Source organism: Ictalurus furcatus, chromosome 7, assembly GCF_023375685.1.
Source record: "Ictalurus furcatus strain D&B chromosome 7, Billie_1.0, whole genome shotgun sequence".
NCBI classification, from domain to species: domain Eukaryota; kingdom Metazoa; phylum Chordata; class Actinopteri; order Siluriformes; family Ictaluridae; genus Ictalurus; species Ictalurus furcatus.
The window spans coordinates 3,826,787-3,848,076 of NC_071261.1; the positions used below are offsets into that span (position 1 = coordinate 3,826,787).

General features: G+C 39.0%; 1 protein-coding gene across 1 annotated transcript; it reads left to right on the forward strand.

The window, feature by feature from the left end:
- Positions 1-247: 247 nt before the first annotated feature.
- LOC128610641 (carcinoembryonic antigen-related cell adhesion molecule 5-like) lies at positions 248-21,290 on the forward strand. The gene is made up of 9 exons (XM_053630062.1): positions 248-335; positions 11,537-11,803; positions 11,936-12,208; positions 13,218-13,469; positions 15,319-15,585; positions 16,387-16,635; positions 17,922-18,035; positions 19,037-19,141; positions 20,800-21,290. The coding sequence occupies exons 1-9, from the start codon at positions 248-250 to the stop codon at positions 20,880-20,882; spliced, it is 1,698 nt and encodes a 565-aa protein (XP_053486037.1). The 3' UTR covers positions 20,883-21,290.

Sequence of the window (21,290 nt, forward strand, 5' to 3'; positions counted from 1 at the left end):
CTGTTCATAAAAACTACGATTCTCACGACTGACTTCAAATGCTAAGGCAGCCACCGAAGCGTCGTTCCGGGTGAGTCACTCCATCATTAAACACAAGAAGTCATTCCAAGACGGAGAGATGATAAAAGAGGCATTCGTAGACGCAGCTGACTCGTTGTTTCGGGACTTTAAAAACAAAACCGAAATATTATCTTCAATCAGAGCTCTCCAGCTATCAAGAAGTACAGTTCCACGGCGCTGTGAAGTCATGGCCGAGGATTTGACACAACAGCTTTGGAAGGACATCACAGATGGCGCGTGTTTCTCACTGCAATCGGACGAGTCTACGGACGGAAGTGATACAGCCCAGTTGTGCGTTTTTATTCGGATGTTGTTTACAGACATGACTGCAAAAGAAGAGTTGTTAACGATACTGCCCATGAAAGAAGACACGCGGGGAGAGGACATTTTTCAGTCTTTTAAAGACTTCATTGACAAAACCCAGCTCCCAGTGTGCAAATTGATATCAGTCACCACGGACGGTGCGCCCGCAATGGTTGGCAGCGCAAATGGATTCATTGCCAAGTGCAGGGAAGACGATGCTTTCCCGGACTTCCTTAACTACCAGTGCATAATACACCAACAAGCCTTATGCGCAAAAAGAGATCGTGGATGTGGCAACAAAGATCGCCTGTTCTATACGTGCTAGATCACTTCAAATACGGCTGTTCGTGCGCATCTGGAGAAGACAGACTGCGACCACTCTGAGCTCCTGCTACACACTGACGTGAGATGGCTTAGTAGGGGTAAATTCCTGCAGAGATTTCGAGAGCTCTGTCCGGAGATAAGCGAGTTTCTTTTTGCATGATATTTTTACATGATATCCAGAGAATTTTTGTGAATTTTTGAATAAAATATTAAGGTTTTTCACAGCCTACTTTGCTCATATTTACCAAGGGTGCCAATATTAGTGGAGGGCACTGTATATCATGTTTTTATTTGCAGTACCTTGTAGAGCCAGTAGGTTCACACAGCACAGCCGAGCTCCAGATGTGCAGACTCTAATCTATGAAGATAATGTTTTTGCAAATGGCAGTGATACAGTTTAAGACTTCCTGATTCATTATGTAGTCTTATCTGAAAACTGTACACAACTGCACATTATCTCACGTCAGTCATTTCAGATCTGATTTACATTAAAAAATAACCATGTATATCTAGCAATGAATGTTGTGATTAATTGACGTTACTACACAAAGAGTTTATTTGTTCTTATTTGTTCGTCAGCAGATATGTGATTTTAAATGATTTTAATGATTACACAGTTTAAATGATTAGCAGTTAAGACATGAAACATTATTGTGGTTTGGTTTCTATTCTAGCTGAGCTGTGTGAGAAATGAGGAAATGCTGCCATTCAAATTCTCAGTAATGCCAAAATTAAAACAGTCACACCTGCATGTTCTCACTCTAGTTTCTGTGGCAAACACTAACAGCACTCAGTGAGCTGAGCTAATAATAAAAGATAAACATAATGTTAGATGTCACTGCAGCATACATTAAAGACCTAAACATGAATTAGTGATGGGGATTAATAAATATAAAAGATCTAAACACACATTAACTATGGGGATTAATAAATATAAAAGATCTAAACACTTGTTTATGGGATTAGTACATACAGTTCCCTCTGAAACTATTGGAACAGCAAGGCCAATTCATTTGTTTCTGCTGTACGCCTGTAGACCTTTGGATTTAATATCAAAAGACGGATATGAGACAAGAGTTTAGAGTTTTTATTTCTTGGTATTTACATCTTGGTGTTAAACATCATAAAACATAGAACCTTTTGTATCAGACCAAACAATTTTTAGGTGAGCAAAAGTGTAGGAACAGATAAGTTGAAGTAAACTGAAGTAAATAACACTTAATATTTGGTTGCATATCTCTTGCTTGCAATAACTTCATCAAGCCTGCAGCTCAGTGACATCACCAAATTATTAATTCCTTCTTTTGTGATGTTTTTCCAGACTTTTACCAGAGTACATATCAGACTCTTTTCACTTTTTCCATTTAATTTGTTTTCATTTAAAACTTTTTTAGATTTCAATAACATTTTATTTCTCAAGCCTATTTATTCAGTACCTGTCATCAGCATTACTCAGTACTTGTTCATCTCCAGAAAAACACCTCCTACTTTCACATGAAGCTTTACAGATTGTTATCTTATCATTTGCTCGAGCCATATCCCCCTGTAGATCTCGTCTGGTTTCCCACTGCAGTTAAGCAGGGGTGAGTTTGGCCATTACCTTCATGGAAGACTCTCTGGGGAAAACTAAGCTTGCTGCTGGAAGCAGCAAAGAGAGCATGGGGTGCTCACTCTGTGGGGTGTCAGTGTGGGTCCTAATGCACAGTCTTTGGGATGAGACATTAAACCAAGGTCCTATGGTCATTAAAAATCCCAGAACACTTATTTTTCTGTCTTTCTCTCTTTCTCTCTGTGTGTAAGAACACAGGAAGTGTAGTGGCTTTAACACAGACCACTGATCAGTCAGTCCTTCATCAGTGTGACAGGATGGAGCTCCGTCCACTCTGTGTGATGATCTGTGAGTAAATGTTTTCTTTGTGTCTTCATTAGAGTGAGTGGCGGCTTAAAACAATATGTTCAGATGAAGTCTAATGTCCTGTGTGATGAGGTTAATATGTGATTAGAACATTTTCGTAAGAGTCTCTGATATGATTGTTGGATCAGTGTACATCCATGTCAGTTGTGTGAGTTAGTTCATTTGAGTTGAGCCCTTGTGAGAATTTTTATTATTATTTGGTAACTGAGGTTAAGGTAAGGGTTACATTTATATGTAGAATAGTGTTAGTTTGTTGCATTAATAATGATATCAGTGGGAGGGTACAGTACAGTCCCCTCTGAAACTATTGGAACGGCAAGGCCTATTCATTTGTTTCTGCTGTACACCAAAGACATTTGGGTTTGCGATCAAAAGATGGATATGAGACAAGAGTTTAGGATGTTCTAACCTTAACACTTACCCCAACCCTAACCATAGATGGATAACAGTGATGTACTGTTTCTGCCATTGGCGCATACATGTTACAACATACAGTACGTAGTGGATCTAATCCAATGCAATCTAATGTAATCTAATCACACTACAGTCTGCAGTGACCTTTTGGTTCATTTTAGTGCATATGTGTAGAATCTAAAATCTTCAGGATTTGTGTGTTATTTTGGGTTGTAGAGTGTCTGTGGTGACATGAAGTTTTTTTCTGAGCATGAATCAGATTTTGGTTTGTGATATTTTCGTGGGCTTTTATCATGGATGAACATTTTCTGTTTCTTATAAGGTATGAAAGGAAGAGTACATGATCAGAGTGTTATGTTGTTACTTTTAAATAAATAAATAAATAAATAAAAGATAGTGTTGATAAGTTGTGTGTGAGCGTGTTTGTGTGGTAAGAACTGCGACTGCATCCGAAATGGCATACTGTGACAGGTCTACTGCATTAGATTCAGTACCTGCTGCATTAGATTCAGTACCCGCTACATTAGATTCAGTACTTGCTACATTAGATTCAGTACCTTCTGTATTAGATTCAGTACCGGCTACATTCGATTCAGTACCTACTGCTCGGTCATTGATACAGTACAGTACTGATCAGTAGTAAGTGGTAAGCATGAATACAAATGGGACATACTATTTGGTGCCGATTCTGACAGCTCGTCCGTGCCAGTCTTGTTGCATTATGGCAGAGGTTCTCAACCTTTTGTAACTAAAGCCATCCCAAGCCTTCCCTATCATGTGGCACCCCCCACATATTAGAGGAGACCAGGTATAATTATGATATATATATATATAATTGTACTCACTTTTGTTGCCAGCGGATTGGACATATATATATATATATATATATATATATATATATATATATATATATATACACACAGTATCTCACAAAAGTGAGTACACCCCTCACATTTTTGTAAATATTTGATTGTATCTTTTCATGTGACAACACTGAAGAAATGACACTTTGCTACAATGTAAAGTAGTGAGTGTACAGCTTGTGTAACTGTGTAAATTTTCTGTCCCCTCAAAATAACTCAACACACAGCCATTAATGTCTAAACCGCAGGCAACAAAAGTGAATAACCCCCTAAGTGAAAATGTCCTAATTGGACCAAAAGTGTCAATATATTTTGTGGCCACCATTATTTTCCAGCACTGCCTTAACCCTCTTGGGCATGGAGTTCACCAGAGCTTCACAGGTTCCACTGGAGTCCTCCTCCACTCCTACATGACCACATCACAGAGCTGGTGGATGTTAGAGACCTTGTGCTCCTCCACCTTCCATTTGAGGATGCCCCACAGATGCTCAATAGGGTTTAGGTCTGGAGACATGCTTGGCCAGTCCATCACCTTCACCCTCAGCTTCTTTAGCAAGGCAGTGATCGTCTTGAAGGTATGTTTGGGGTCGTTATCATGCTGGAATAATGCATACTGATTATGCTCTGCTTCAGTATGTCACAGAACATGTTGGCATTCATGGTTCCCTCAATGAACTGTAGCTCCCCAGTGCCGGCAGCACTCATGCAGCCCCAGACCATGACACTCCCACCACCATGCTTGACTGTAGGCAAGACACACTTGTCTTTGTACTCCTCACCTGGTTGCTGCCACACACGCTTGACACCATCTGAACTAAATAAATTTATCTTGGTCTCATCAGACCACAGGACGTGCTTCCTGTAATCCATGTCCTTAGTCTGCTTGTCTTCAGCAAACTGTTTGTGGGCTTTCTTGTGCATCATCTTTAGAAGAGGCTTCCTTCTGGGATGACAGCCATGCAGACCAATTTGATGCAGTGTGCGGCGTATGGTCTGAGCACTGACAGGTTGACCCCCCACCCCTTCAACCTCTGCAGCAATGCTGGCAGCACTCATACGTCTATTTCCCAAAGACAACCTCTGGATGTGACGCTGAGCACATACACTCAACTTCTTTGGTCAACCATAGCGAGCCCTGTTCTGAGTGGAACCTGTCCTGTTAAACCGCTGTATAGTCTTGGCCACCGTGCTGCAGCTCAGTGTCAGGGTCTTGGCAATCTTCTTATAGCCTAGGCCATCTTTATGTAGAGCAACAATTTTTTTTTTCAGATCCTCAGAGAGTTCTTTGCCATGAGGTGCCATGTTGAACTTCCAGTGACCAGTTTGAGGGAGTGTGAGAGCGATGACACCAAATTTAACACACCTGCTCCCCATTCACACCTGAGACCTTGTAACACTAGCAAGTCACATGACACCGGGGAGGGAAAATGGCTAATTGGGAACATTTTGGACATTTTCACTTAGGGGTGTACTCACTTTTGTTGCCAGCGGTTTAGACATTAATGGCTGTGTGTTGAGTTATTTTGAGGGGACAGCAAATTTATACTGTTACACAAGCTGTACACTCACTACTTTACATTGTAGCAGAGTGTCATTTCTTCAGTGTTGTCACATGAAAAGATATAATCAAATATTTACAAAAATGTGAGGGGTGTACTAATTTTTGTGATATATATATATATATATATATATATATATATATATATATATATATATATATATATGTATATATATATATATATATATATATATATGTTTTTGATAGATAGATAGATTATTTTATTTTTGCTTTCGTGTTTTTGTACTTTTTTATTACTTTTCATAACTTTTATGATATGATACTTTCTATGATACTTTTATGACATTTATAAAGCTATATAACGGACAGGTATTGAACATGAATGATATAAAGTGTTCCTGAACACTATGAATACTTTGAACAAGAGAACTATGTAAAACATGTTGCATTCCATTCGTCTTGCATTCTAAAAACATTCACATTGGGAAGAAGGGCATGTCTCATTATCCATCACATTGTTAAATCTCCGGCTCTCAGCCACTCACTGAACACAGCAGACTCAGAGGGAAGTGTGAGTGCAGCATGAAAGCAAGACCTCGTGCTTGCAGGACAATACTGGCCACAAATTTAAAGTTGCTAAGGTTTGTCCAGAAAGTCACTAAATTTGTCACTAGGTGCTTATTTTTTTGCAAAAAGAATGTCGCTAAAGGGGTCTGAAAAGTCGCTGAGTTGGCAACACTGGTCTGCAGTGACAGCTAGATAAAAGGCAGCTAAACTCCACCTGTACCCAGAAAAGAGAAAATACAGAGGGAGAGGAAACAATGAGTTTTTCATTTATACTCATTCTATTTGAAAAGCAATAAAATACACAGAGTACACAACTGATGCCCTGTCTGTGTTTTTGTCGTGCCTCCCTTCCGATCTCTTCCCGCCTCCCCAGTGGGGCCCCTGGTTGAGAACCAACCACTGCATTATGGGATAGCACAGTGTCCAGTGCTATTATTTTTGGTGTACTACCATAGGCTGAATATCCCTACTACCCTACTACATAGTAGGTGAAAAGCAGTACACCAAAGTAGTAGCATGTCAGAATTCTCAGTATTCATAAAACAGTAGGCGAGAAATACCCAGATGACCTTCTGATTCTGCAGTATGGATCCAGTGGACACTGTGGATACTGCACTATCCCATAATGTAACGGAACTGGCACGGAAAAGCTGTCTGCACCAACATGTCGGATGTAGTATGTCCAGGTTGTATTCAGACTACACACATACTGATCAGTACACACTGTATCAACGAGCTGTAGGTACTGAATCTAATGCAGTACGTACTGTCATGGCATGCGACAGGGCCGTTTCTAGACATAGGTGAACCAGGCAGTCCTTAGGGCGACACCAGCTTGGAGGCACCGATGAGCGCCCCAACGCCCTCGCCACCACCCCACTGACTGACTAAAGTGTTGTAATTTTATCTTCAGTAAATGGAGGTGAGACCAATCAGACAAGGTTTACAGGAAAATACGTGGAAATACTTGTGTCTTATTTGCTGACAGCTCTCAATTCTGCCAAAAGCCATCTCACAGTCAGTGTGAGGGGAAAATGGATATACAGAGATTTTTTATTTATTTTTAGCCAGTAAAGGCACTGAAACTGAATCACTAACATCCTCTGATGTGTAAATGTCTATATGATTTCCAGTTTACGTGAACATGATGTAGCTGTCGCTGAAAACATGTATGGGTCTTTTCTTTCTTTAAGCCTTTAAAGTATTTATTTGTTATGTTGTTGTTATTACAATAATGCAATGTAAATATTAATAATAATTTGCCTATGTGAGTTTTGTTTTACAAGGGTTGCAGAAATAGTGACACCTACAGGTTAAACTAGTGAGCTGCATTGAATTTAAGTTACTGTGGTCATGTGATTAGCCTAACTAATAGCAGTGCGAAAATGTGCATGCAGTTTTTGGTGCTACGCTGTACACGGAGTTAGATGCTAAAGAAGAGAATAATTAAACAGTAAAGCGTTATAGCTACTCCTAGAGTTCTGGTCGGAAGGCGCACACGGTATGTTGGTTTGTGATGTTGTGCGTTTCATGTTTGTATTGTACTGTAATAGTGCAAATTTTTCCTAAGGCCATTAATGCTAGTTTAATATGTGAGCAAGATGAATGAATACTCATGGACTCTTAAGAACATGCTTATGTACAATATGCTCATGTGAGAATGTGTTATGTACTTTATTTCAGTTTTTCACGGTGTTTGACGGTGATTGAATGCGCTTAAGTTGTGAAGGAATGCAATAAAAGAAACGACAAACATCAGTTGAAGCGTACGTTTTAATCTGACCAGAAGAATAAGTTTGGGAGCAGCTACACAAGTACAGATAATGTACTCTGCATAGTTTTGTAGCAGCTAAACCCATACAATGATAGCTTAGTTAGCTTAGTTTGACACCAAACTAGCCTAGTCTCATGTTAGCCAAAAAGTTTTATATTTTATGGTCTGGTAGTCCTGCAAACAATGAAAACACCTGAGGCAAGTTTTATGATAAATCCAGCTTTTTATCTGATCAAGTCATACATTGGCAGGTAAATTACCACAGCCTTCAATAAAAAATAGACTACTAGCTGAGTTGAGAATGTTGAGCTGGAGATCTGGAGAACTTTACCTCAAGTTTTACTACCTGTACCACTGAGTTGGGAATTGTGATTCATATCAAGTAGGTCCATCAGCAAGGTTTTTTACAAACAGATTATGAAAGATTATGCAGACACTTTGAGTAGATTTCAGTTCTCATTCATGAAATTATGGGGACATTAACAAAACATCATGGGAGCCTTAAGAGAACATTAGGGGAACATACTGCAAACCTATCTTTCCAAAACACATCTTTATATTTCCATAAAGAAAACGTTCCTGGTTAACAAAAAACAAACCTTAAAAATGTATGTTCTGAGAACCAAAAATTGTTAGCTGGGTATACCTGATATCATATTATCACCTGATTATACCCCTTAACATGCATATACTGCCCCCCAGTGGTGACAGCCTCAAAATACATGCATTACACATACATTTACAAGTGCATCTAAAAAAAATTTTACATTGTGGAAAAATTTATTTTTACGTATATTTTATATTCATTACACATAAAGTGAAATATTTCAAGTCTTTTTTTTGTTGTTGTTTTAATCTCGATGATTTTGGATTACAGCTCACGGAAATCAAAAATCTCAAAATATTAGAATAACGAACTTATAATACAATAATCAAAGAAACCTTGGCTTCCAGAACACCTCAGCAGTGCCACAGGCTGATCGCCTCCATGCCACGGCACATTGATACAGTAATTTGTGCAAAAGGATTAAAGCCCCGACCGCGTATTGAGTGCATAAATGAACATACCTTTCAGATGCTCGAATTTCTGTATTATAATTTTTTTTTTCTAATATTCTAAGATACTGGATTTTTGATTTCCATGAGGTGTAAGCTGTATTCATTGAGATTAAAAGAAAAAAAGGCTTGAAATATTTCACTTTGTGTAATGTATCTAGAAAATATGAAAGTATCACTTTTTGAACTAAATTATGGAGAAAAAAAAAAGAACTTTTCTACAATATTAAAATTTTTTTAGATACACCTGTATCTACAATGGCTCCTACACACCGACCCCATAATTGTTGGTGTGCAACTACAATCCTTTAAATTACCAAAGGAGCCATGTGTATGTCCACTTTAGAGATCAGTCCTCAGTGTCTTCTAAAAACAGGCAGATTTTAATCACAGGTCTGTCCAGTAATCCTGTTTTAGTTTTGAGTTGTGCAGTTCGTATTAGTCCTCTACTGTCAGGATATGTTTGAGTTATTTTGTCAAGTAGCCAAGAACCCCATGGAGCTGCTGGATCCATGATGATCACAATATCACCAACAGCGAAGCTTCTGTGTGGTTTCATCCACTTCTGATATTCCTGGAGCAGTGGAAGGTATTCTCTGACCCACCTTTTCCAAAAAGATCAGACAAGTATTGGACTTGTCGCTCTTTACGCGTTTATGTACAGATCACTGTCTTTTAAAAGCCATCGTGGAAGAGGTGGTTTTGATCTCAGCTATAAAATGTGATTGGGCGTAAGAGCTTCCAAGTTGTTTAAATCATCAGAAGCTTTGTGATGGGGAGGTCATTACGAATAGCTTCAATTTCACAAAAGATGGAGTGAAAATTCTCATCATCCAACGATTGTTGTTGGAGAGTGGAGTACAGGACCTTCTTTACCAGATGAATGAGCCGCTCCCACACGCCACTGTGATGCGATGCAGCAGGGGGATTAAAGTCCATTTGAGTCCCTCAGATAGAAACATGTATGCTGGATTTAGTCATGATCCAGTGTGTTCAAAGCTGTCTGGAGCTCTCTTTCTGCTCCAATGAAATTTGTGCCATTATCAAACTTTAATGCATGAGTCTCAGCCATTGTTTGTTCTCCCATCTTGCCCTGTAGACGTTGACAAACAAACATTCTGAAATTATTTTTCTACAGGCAGAGTTTCAATTTATAACTCATTACCTTTTTTGAAGTGTTGACATGTGGTTTCCTCCAGCATGACCTAGTTTTTATGAACATGTGGCCAGATGAGTTTGGATACATGGTGTTCCTTTGACAAGATAACAGGACGTTTCATCTCTTCTGGCATCGCTGCTCTACTAAGTCCTCCACCAACTTTGAGCACACCATCCATCAACACTGGATGAAGGTTATGAATATCACAGCTGCTCTTTACTCCAGATCTTCCATTTTGCAAGGCAGCAATCTCTCCCTTGTGCGTTTCTTGTTGAGAAAATCTGATGATTGCCGAATCTGCAACAGCAAGATCTTCTACTTCTACTTTGACCATGTAATCCAGCCTTGCAGATCTTCATTTCCCTTTTGACTCTGTCCTGCTCTGTGATAGGATCACCTGTTTCAGAAGAAAGTGAAGACTGAATGAACCTTCTATATTGTCTTAGCTTTAAGAGAACATCTTTGAACTTTAAAAGCCATGCCAGTTTTCAGTTTTACACTCGACAGTCATCCTCATAGACATTTTTTCAGAGAAATGTTTCAGTACGTTGCACAGTCCAAGCCTGAATGTGTTCATTTACCTGTACGTGCTACTGAGATCGGGTTTTTTTCCTCATAGGAAGCGCAGCGCAGCGCGCGTTAGAACATGTGAGCGCGCGTGGACGAGCAAGGTGCGCGAGCACCTGCTTTTCCTTTGGTGACATTCGTGACATTTGGACACGTGCATTTGTTATGTTTTGTTATGTCTCCTCCCTGTTCTGTCATTGGCTATTGTTTCACGTGTGTCTGAATTGCCCTCAGCCGTCAGCCATTACGAGGCTGAGTATGTTTGTGTATATATACCGCGCGCCTCCCAGCACACAGCGCGGAATGTTAGATTAGATTAGATTAGATTGTCTGTCTGTCTGTCTGTGTGTCTGTCTGTGTTCATGTCAAGTTTCATGTTTAGATTCGTTTGTTTAGTTCACGCTGGTTTCTCCGCTCCCAGTTCATAGTCATAGTTTATGTTTCATGTTTTGTATCTCGACCTGTTTTCGGTGACCACGACATAGTTCCCTGCGTTGCCCCGTGTAGGCCTGTTTTCCGATCGCCTGACCTCTCGCATGTTTTGGATCACGTTTTGGATTTACCTGCCTGTGTTTCTCATTAAATAAAACTGTTCCTACTGCACTTGCATCCGTCCCTATCTCCCTTACGTCACGAGACGTGACATTAAACATGAGACAGTAATGAGCAGAATAGTGACCTGAGAGAAAATAGCTTTTTCTAAACACCATTCATTATTGAAACAGGTCGATATATTGCATTTCTTATAGCTGAAGTGAAACTAAATATAGATTTTGTTGCAGTATATGACATTGTTCTCATTTGTCTTCTTAAAGAAAAGAAACAAGTCAGCGTTACATCATATTCTCTGTTCCTCTTCCCTTTTTAGTGCTTATTTCACTTATCCGAGTCGGACAAGCTCAAGGTGAATTATACATATTTTATTGCCCATGTTGTGTACATGTTGGATTTGTATTAAGGTGGAGAAGATTGTTTGTACATTGTCATGCAGAATTTAAGTTGTTTACATTGACAGTGTGTGTTTGCTTTTTGACTTTTTCACCAGTTCTGTCTGTGGAGCCGAATTCACCTCAAATATTCAGAGGAGAGACGGTTACACTCACATGTAGGATTTCAGGATGGAGTGGACCGTACTACTGGAACAAAGATGGTGGTTATAGTCACAGATCTGCTGAAAATTACTACACTATAAAAGTAGATCAGAGTCACAGATACAGATGTTACGGGTCTACTTATGGATGGTCAACGCCATGGAGCAAGGAAGTGACTCTCTCAGTGATAGGTACATGTCTGATCTTACACTCCTGTAACATGCGCTGATACACATAATCATTACAAAACACACTGATTAAATATCAGATGGTCAGAGAAGGGTGTGTTTGACGGATTTGATGTATTTGTTGTAACTGTACAGAGAGACCAAAAGCCGTTCTGACTCTGCAGCCTGATGGACAGATATTCAGTGGACAGGAAGTCACTTTCACATGTGAAATACGAGGACATGCAGACACTGAGTGGATGTACAACTGGTATAAAGATGGTGTCCAAATATTCTCCTACACTGAGAGCAGGAAATATTCATTCACTGCTGTAGAGTCTCTCAGCGCTAAATACACCTGCAGCGGACGGAGAAGAAGCGACTCTCAGACCTCAGAGACCAGCAACACTGTTACACTCACTGTGTCAGGTGTGTGTGCGTGTGTGTGTGTGTGTGTGTGTGTGTGTTAATCTCTTCCTCACACCAATATTTATTAACTTCAGCTTCACATCACTACATGCAGTGTGGATTAAAGTCACAAGATTTATTTAAAATGTCACAGATCCGAAAAAAAACAATGTTTAGTTACTTATCCTGTGTCTAGTAATGATTAATGGTGTAGTTGTACATTCACTGTGTTCAACATTCATAATAGTGAACACACTGATGAAGATGAATTCATTGAGTGTGTATTTATGCACCACTCATAAAGTGCATTTTGAAACAAAAATGAAAAAACTTTTAAACTTCAGTGTGTTTGTTCAGTTATGAAAAAATGTATTCAATTAATTCCATGTACAGTATATATAAAGTATAATGATATTGTCACAGCTCAGTCAGATCAGAACTTAATTTCCCAAGATGCAACACTCACTTCTCATGCACGCATGCGCTCACCATCCCCGGAGTTCTGATCAGACACACCTGGCACCAATCACACACACACACACACAGACACACACACAGACACACACACACTCTCACCGCTAGTACTTAGGGATGTCATTCACCTAGAGTCAATGTGAAGTATACGTTCAGTCAACTCGTTTCTCTGCGTTACCAAGCCGATCTAGTTAGTTAGTTAGTCTTCTCGTTATCCTCGACCCCTGTTTCCGGTTTCGACTACGCTCTCTGCCTGACCCCGTTTGTGTTGTTCGTCCGATCGCTTGACCTTTGCCTGTCTTACGACTACGTTTCTTGACCTTCCCGATACCACGCTCTACACCTGCCGCCCGCTCCTGCTTCCGTGCCGACTCGAGGTTCCTGACAGATATTATAAGACCATGTTGTCCATGTGATAGTCACACAACTGTAACCGTTTAACAAATGCTGAATATAAATGCATTATTAGACACAAATCATCTGATTAAGATGATAAAACTCTTGTTGATGTTGTAAAGAGGAAAACTTTAATATCATCATCATTTCATATCAACAGAAAAACCCAAACCGACTGTGAGAGTGAATCCTCAGAGCTCCGTCTACACTGGAGACAGAGTTACTCTGAACTGTAATCTGCTGTCTAATGGATGGACTTTTCTCTGGTACAAAGATGGAGTCCAAGTAGCTGAAGACACCAACACACTCCATGATACAGTCTCTAATGCAGGAGAAACAGTGTATCAGTGTAAAGCACGCAGAGGAAACTACGACTCAGAGCTCAGTGATCCAGTTACAGTTACAGTTAGAGGTTCGTCATGCTTTCTACTCTCTCACTGCATGTTTTAAGTTATTTCTGATTATATTTGAGATATTTATAAAGCCTGTCGTTCATGAACAGTAGAGCAAAAGTTAAAGTACTGCTGAGTGTGTTCATCAGGAAGAGAATCTCTGTTATAAGAGATCCAGACTATCAGATATCAGTGTTATGTAGGGATAATAAATCTCATGGTAGTAGAAAGATGGAAATCATAATTACACAGCACTCATGTTAATCAGACTCATAATGGTGTTTATAACTGTAACTGACACACAGACATTAGTGCTGAAACACTCACTACAGAATATTAAATTATGATCAATATAGAAAGAATGTACAGTGTGTGTCTGATACCAGAGGCCTTAAAGCTACACTGTAAATAAATCACCTGCTTCGTCTCTATAAGTGCTGACTAATCACTTTGGAAATCATACATAAGAGACCTGGAACCAGATCACATCAGGATCTCGAGTAATTGTAGGATTTTTTTTTCTTTTGCTCCACTCTGCTTCCTTACCAATGACCAAAACATGGAATTATACAGAATAAAATGTGATGTCAAATAAATGGATTAAATGAATCACCTTTCATTTTATTAAACAGATCTGAATAATACTTTACTATAATTACATCTAACACAATACCAAATGATTAGAATCAGGATCTGTTGAAGACGCTGGACTTTTTGGTGCAAGTGGTTATAACTTGTCCAAAACATTTACATGTGTAATGTTACATTCTTCTCCAAAATCTTCTAAACTCTCTACACTCATGAAAACCAATCAATCAAAAGTATACTAATTATTTCAGGAAATATTTTACTATCTTTGTACAGTGCTCCCAAAACCTGTGGTGTCCATAAATCCTGATGTACAGGTGTACAGAGGAGAGACTGTCACTCTCAGATGTGACCTACAGGATGAAGAGGACTCTGACTGGATGTACAGCTGGAATAAAGATGGTTCTGGTGTCAGTAGTGAACAGGAGTACAGAATCAGTAGTGCTGAAACATCTCATGCAGGTAAATACACCTGTAGAGGAAGAGAGAGAGGAGGCTCACACTCCTCACACACCAGTGATGCTGTTACACTGACTGTATCAGGTGAGTGTGTGAGTTTGTTTTATCTTATCATTAATTATATATAACAAGATTACCACTCTATGATTTTATTTCTTTTTACATTCGTTGTCCATCAGATGCAGCAGAGGCAGTAGTGAGTGTGTCTCCACTGCGCTGGCTGACTGAAGGAGACTCAGTGACTCTAAGCTGTGAGGTTAAACACTCCTCTACAGGCTGGACATTCAGCTGGTACACAGAGGTTCCCTCCAGAGACAGTCAGGGTTCCCTCAGGTACAGTACAGCGCTCCTCTCAGACAGCAGCAGAAGATCTGGAGGCTCCTACACTCTCAGTCCTGTTACTGTGAAGCACACAGGAGTTTATATGTGCAGAGCAGAGAGAGGAGAACCAGTCTTTCACACACGGGACAGTAACCTACAGCCACTGTGCATCACTGGTGAGGAAATAAATCAACAATAGAGTTGAGTTGGAGTGTAGCAAATGTACATTTATTAATATTAAGTGTTGTATCTGTGCTAATGTGTTGTGTAATAACTGTTTATTTAAACTCCTTAGTGAGGAATGTGTAAAGCAGCTGAATAAGCACCTGATAGTAGATTTTTATTCGGATATCATTGTCTAATCAGAGCAAGTATTAGTCCTGTGGTAATTTTAATGTTACACATGTTTACTAAACTGTACATTGAAATTAACATCATAATAAAATCAAAATACATGTTAATTTTCAGAATAAGATCTGAATTATAATGTGTGTGTTTCAGGTGAATCTCCTCCAGTGTCTCTGATCATCAATCCCAGCAGAACTCAACACTTTACTGCTGACTCTCTCTCACTGAGCTGTGAGGACCAGAGTGACTCTACTGGATGGACAGTGAGAGGATACACACACAGTGAGACAGTGTCTGATTGTTCATCAGTTTCAGGATCTACATGTAACATCAGCTCCCTCTCTACATCACACACTGGAGTTTACTGGTGTCAGTCTGAATCTGGAGGACGCAGTAATCCTGTCAACATCACAGTGCACCGTGAGTCTTCAATGTTCTCATCAGTAATAGATGTACAATATACAGGAATAAAGATAACACTTTGAAAATCTACTGAATTGGTGAAAATAAATTATAATATTGTTATAAAGAAACTGAGTGCAGTGTGTAGGGTGACACAGATTTGATGTTTTTATTCAGTCGATTCTAACAAAAGACCAACAGATAGCGCTGTGTTCAGGGCTGCAGAGATCTGAGACACAGAGGTTTATACACACATCTGCACACAAAGATCAGACTCAGAGAATAAAAAAGAGGAAAAAAGAATACAGAGAAATGAGACTTTTTGGATGTCAGTATCACCTTTATCACTAGCATAAAGAACAAGGTAGACAGAATTGAGCAGAACACACACACGCTCACACACACACAAAGCAGGCGAGAGAGAGAGAGAGAGAGAGAAGAGGCATAAATACATTAGACTTACATAAATAAAATTATTATCCCCATATAGAAGTTAGACTGCAGAGGGTAAACCTAAAAAAGCTCCTCTCAATGTTTTAACAATAAGAATATAAACAGAAATAAGAATAACTCATGAAGACTAGTTTAGTTTCAGGATGTTAAGAATATTACAGTGAAAGCTGCTTTCACATCTGAATGTTACTGATAAAACTGGCTTTTAAGCATATTTTCTCTTTCACACATGAAGACTCTGTGAGCGCTGCACTGTGTACACTCTCTCTGATATCTACCACTGATTTACTGTAGCTCTCTGTGTTAAAATCATTACTGTATTTTACACACTTTCTGATTTCAGTGGCTTCTTTCTCTTTCCTACAGATGGTCATGTGATCCTGGACAGTCCTGTCCATCCTGTGACTGAGGGACATCCTCTGACTTTACATTGTTTATCTCGCAACTCAAAGACCTCAGCTTCTGGTGTTGATTTCTATAAAGATGGTTCAGTCCTGCAGAACAAGACTACAGGAGAGATGACCATCAGTACTGTCTCAAAGTCAGATGAAGGTTTCTACCACTGTAAACACCCAGAGAGAGGAGAGTCACCGAAAAGCTGGGTTTCAGTCAGAAGTGAGAAACCTTGAGAGAATTTCTTTTTATTTGATTCTCTTTTTATTAACAAAGTTTATATGCACAGTGTTTTCAGTCAGCTTTCAAAGTATTTGATTCCCTTTGTAAAAATAACATTAAAACGTGCAGTGATTACTACTACTACTACTACTACTAATAATAATAATAATAATAAATTTGATTCTGTAGCACGTAGCACCTAAAACTCAAACTGGCTGTTAATTAAATGACGAACAGGAAGAAAAAGAGGAAAAGTGTTAGTACAAAATGTATGTTTTAGGGTTAAGGAGGTGCAGGTAAAGGCCTAGAGGTGGATTACGGCACTAAACATTTTGCTCATTCTTGTCAGTCTGGTCGTTAGGAGCCACTAGTAGATTTGTACTGGTGGATCTAAGACTCCAGGGTGTAGAGAGTTACGGCGAGATCATGTACTGTGTGAGAATTAAGAGTGTGTTTGTTTGATTCTCTGTGAGATGGGTAAACCGTGTTAATGATAGAGTACAAATCTAATCTGTGCTTGGTTTGAGTAAGGACTACAGCAAACTAAGTGAGGATCAATAAGAGCTGATAAAAAAAAAAAAAAAAAAAGATTGTTTTGAGTGACCTAATGCAGAGTTCAAATGAAAGTGTGTTATCAAAAAATTATAACTAGATTGTGAACGTTTGCAGAAGGTGTAACGGTAATGCCATCAATATCAAATGAAATACCTGGAATTCATAACAGTGGAGTTTTGGGTGCTAGAAAAATGTCTGTTTTATCAGTTTAATTTCGTGTAATTTAAGAACGTTGGAGTCCATCCATTATTTTAGATCATGAATGTATACAGTTAATGATGTGGAAAGAATAGCTCTCATGCTGAGATATATCTGAGTGTTAATTACTTAACAGTGAATACTTTGATCTTTTTGAATAATCTGGGCAAGTGGATGCATATACTGTACCTGTAGTGAAAAGGAGGGGGCCAAGGACTGGGATATCATGTGTGACGGGGCAGGAGAGAAAAGGAAACATGAACCAAGCTAGAAATCCTTATAGAGGAAAGGCACCCGCATCAGCAGAAAGTAGTAGATTATGAGTGGCCCGTTGAAGAGCAGTCTGAGTAGAGAATGTAGATATGATTGGAAAGGCTCAGAGAGATTACTAGTAAACACTCTTTAAAACCGTCTGAACAGAAATGGAAGATTAGAAATTGGACTATTATTAGAATGTACGTTAGTGTCAAGGCTAGTATTTTTGCGAACTGTAATGACAGCAGGTTTTTTCGTTTGTGTCTTTCTTTCCTCAGACTCAGGGTCTGGATCCAGTATTGATATAGTATTTGTGGCTGTGGGACTGAGTTTGGCCTTGCTGTTCATCATCCTTTTACTGATCCTGCGTTGGTGGCACAAATCCATCAAAGGTCTGATAACTAGTTTTCACTAAATTGCTTAATATAATCAGTACTTCTACAAAGCTTAGTCTATAAAACATGAAATAGTATACGTTACACTAACATGGAAATAAACATGTTAACAAAATGGTCTATGACTGGTATCTGACACTCAATTTCTCTCGTTACACAGGATTTTACACATCCTTAATTATCATTCAGCTACAATGCTTCTATTAAATAAGAAATAGTTACCAAACTAATAAAAATAGGAAAAGAATACTAATTGGGACACAGTGCACTTACAATTGCACAATTTGGTGCTCATTTATTAATCTTTATCAAATTCAACTTGTCTAAATGTTTTTGTAGGCCAATCTAATAAAAAAAAAATCTCACTAGATTTACACAAGTCTTAGCATTGCTGATTTTCTTCATACTCATGTGCATGATAAATTCCAATCAGCTGTAAATTGAATCAAGTGCATTTATGACAGTGTTATATGAATTCCCAGAAGGGATTGTGGACTTCAAATCCCAGCAGCCACCACAAGTCTGTACCAGTCACATGACCACCCGCACCTGACTCTCTTTCTGGTTAAAAAGCGCCAGTCTGTATATAGTCACTGTTCGCACCTCACTGTGTCTGGCTTTGTTTCTCCCACTTTGTCAAGTATGCTCTCCTGCCTCGTCTGTATTGATTTGTGTATGTTTTGCTTTATTAAACTTTATTCTGCAAGTACATCCGTCTCAGCACTCAAGAGCTCTTGTAGGATACACTATTGTTTTCTAAACTAACTGGATTCTCATGAGTAACACATTATGTATGAAAAGGCTCCTGTGAATGATTTTCAAATAAACTTGTTCATATCCAGCTTCATAAATGAGACCAATTGTTGCTTACACATTTAGTGGCTTGTAATTTCTGTTGGTACATTTCAGCGACATATACACTAACTTATAAGCATTCTCTAAAATAAAGTTTGTATGGTTTATAAATTGAGCAAATGAATTTCCGTCTTCTCATACAGGAAAGGACAGAGACATACAGCAGAACAGCAATCAGACACCAGGCCAGAACCCGAGTCAGTCAGGAGCTGAGGATTCTCAGTCAGGACACACTCCACTTCAGACCGGTCAGACAACGTGTCACATAATGCATACTTTCCTTATGTATATGTAGCAATGTGCTCTTTTTTTTGCAACAACTAACTATACTATGGAGATCCTCATAAATCCTGCCAACTACGCCACGTGTAGCTATGCGGCTCATTTGTTTCGTTTTTGTACCAACTATGCCACTCGGAGAAAACAGGGAAAATAACCCAAATAAAGACACGCAAGTACGTTCCACTTAGAACAGGCAAGAGGCATGGGTTTCCATACAAGAATACATTTTATTTTAAAGTTAAAAAGACTGGTCAAGAATTATTTAAAAGAAACAACATCCAACGCAGTCAGGCATTGGTCAAATAAAACAGTCACAAGAGGAAGTTAACAATAATCATAGGAGGACTGAGGCTTCCTGTATGAAGGGCAGGCTAGTACGACAGCACCAGCTATACAAAAGGCAAAAGCACCCCACTAATCAAAATCATACCCTCAAAATTCACCGAGAATAAACACAGCAATAATAACGACCCTTAATTAAGTAAAGACAAAGGTGCAGCAAAGAACTCCTCCCAGCCTCAGGAAGCACTCAGCTCCTACAAGGAGACAACAGAAACACACAAAATCAATTATAATGCGCTCAAATCTGACAAACAGAATAAAACAAAACAAAGACAAATTTACTGTCACAAAAAACACACAACCTCACACTCAAACTGATTACAGGTAGCAAGTTTACCAAGACTGACCAAAACCACTAGTACCACATAGCAGTATCAGCATAACTGATAAAGACTGTTACAACACAGTTAATTAAAGAAAACTGATCTTAGTGACAGTAACCAACACAAAACAAAATAACGAAACAAAGCAGAACAAAATAAAACCAAATCGGAGCATCAAACAGCAAAACCAAACAGCAAGCAGCCCCAAAGCAACCAAGCAGCAACGTGGCTCCACGAATGAGGGGGAGGAGTTATACCGATATGACCACATCTCACTCAGCCCGCCTTAACGCATGCAAAATCGAGGACCCTAAGAACAAACAGGTGTTACAACCTCAATTAGGAATGCATGCAATAGAGTTTAGCTCGAGTAATAGAACTAAACGATTTACCTACCGTGATCCGATGACATGATACTCATGATGGAACATCCGAAAATCATGATAGCGTCTTTAATAGTTGTGACGGCAACAGCTGGTACTCCGACCGAAGCTATGTTAAACTACCATGCTACACAGTTGAGAGCCCTGACGGCACACCGCACTGAGAGTAAGCAGCACACCACACATGCACAGTCTCGGTAGCCTAACGTCACTCTAAATAAATAAATCGCATGATAAGTGGACAACGCTAGCATCAAACAGCTAAGCAACAAAGCTAAAACCACATACCTCTGTAGTCCGTAGCAACGAAAAGAAGGCGTGGGTTTTCGATCATGACGCATTCCGTGAGGCCTAAACAACAGCTTATATACTATGGTAGGGAGAGAGCCCATTGGCCATGTAGTTAATAAGGATGACGTTTTAGTCACAGCACACGTCACTACATATACAGTAATTCAATATAAGATCATGTTCTTACTAACAAGCTAATTTAACAATGTTAATTTCAGTGGAATTGTTTTCAAAATTGTCTGAAAATTTCTCCTGTTTATTCTTTATTTGCACTCCTTTCTGTAGATGTGCACATTTATGCCACTGTGGAGAATGCAAGTAAAAGAGAGATTTCTTTATTTCATGTCAAATATTTCCACTTACACTAGAAGGAATAAATCTCAGATTAACACCATACAGTAAATACATCTCCTGTAGTGACTATCACATTGCACTGTGATTAGGTGACTCTGCAGCTGAACTCAGTGGGGCCGTTTATGCACAGGTCATGAAGAAAAAGGAGTCATACAAGAATAAAGGTGGAGTATTTTTATACTGCAACTTCACATTTTATATATAAAAACACTTACAGTCTACAGTACATTCAATCATCTACTATACTAAAAATCTGCATGCACCTCCCATTCTAGGTGTCAGTTCCACTATAAACCTCAGAAAGAAAGAAACTACTAAAACCTGTTTATTATATAATATATTCTACATAATACCACATGTGTAAGGGATAATCCATGGCTAGGTGTACATTACACGATTTTAATACACTACGTGGAGGCAAA

Bases quoted from the DNA above. Each gene is read 5' to 3' on its own strand.
- LOC128610641 (XM_053630062.1), top strand. From the start codon at position 248: ATGGCCGAGGATTTGACACAACAGCTTTGGAAGGACATCACAGATGGC. The intron at 18,036-19,036 runs GTCTGATAACTA...CTTCTCATACAG, and splicing joins GTGGCACAAATCCATCAAAG to GAAAGGACAGAGACATACAG. The intron at 19,142-20,799 runs GTCAGACAACGT...TCCTTTCTGTAG, and splicing joins ACACACTCCACTTCAGACCG to ATGTGCACATTTATGCCACT.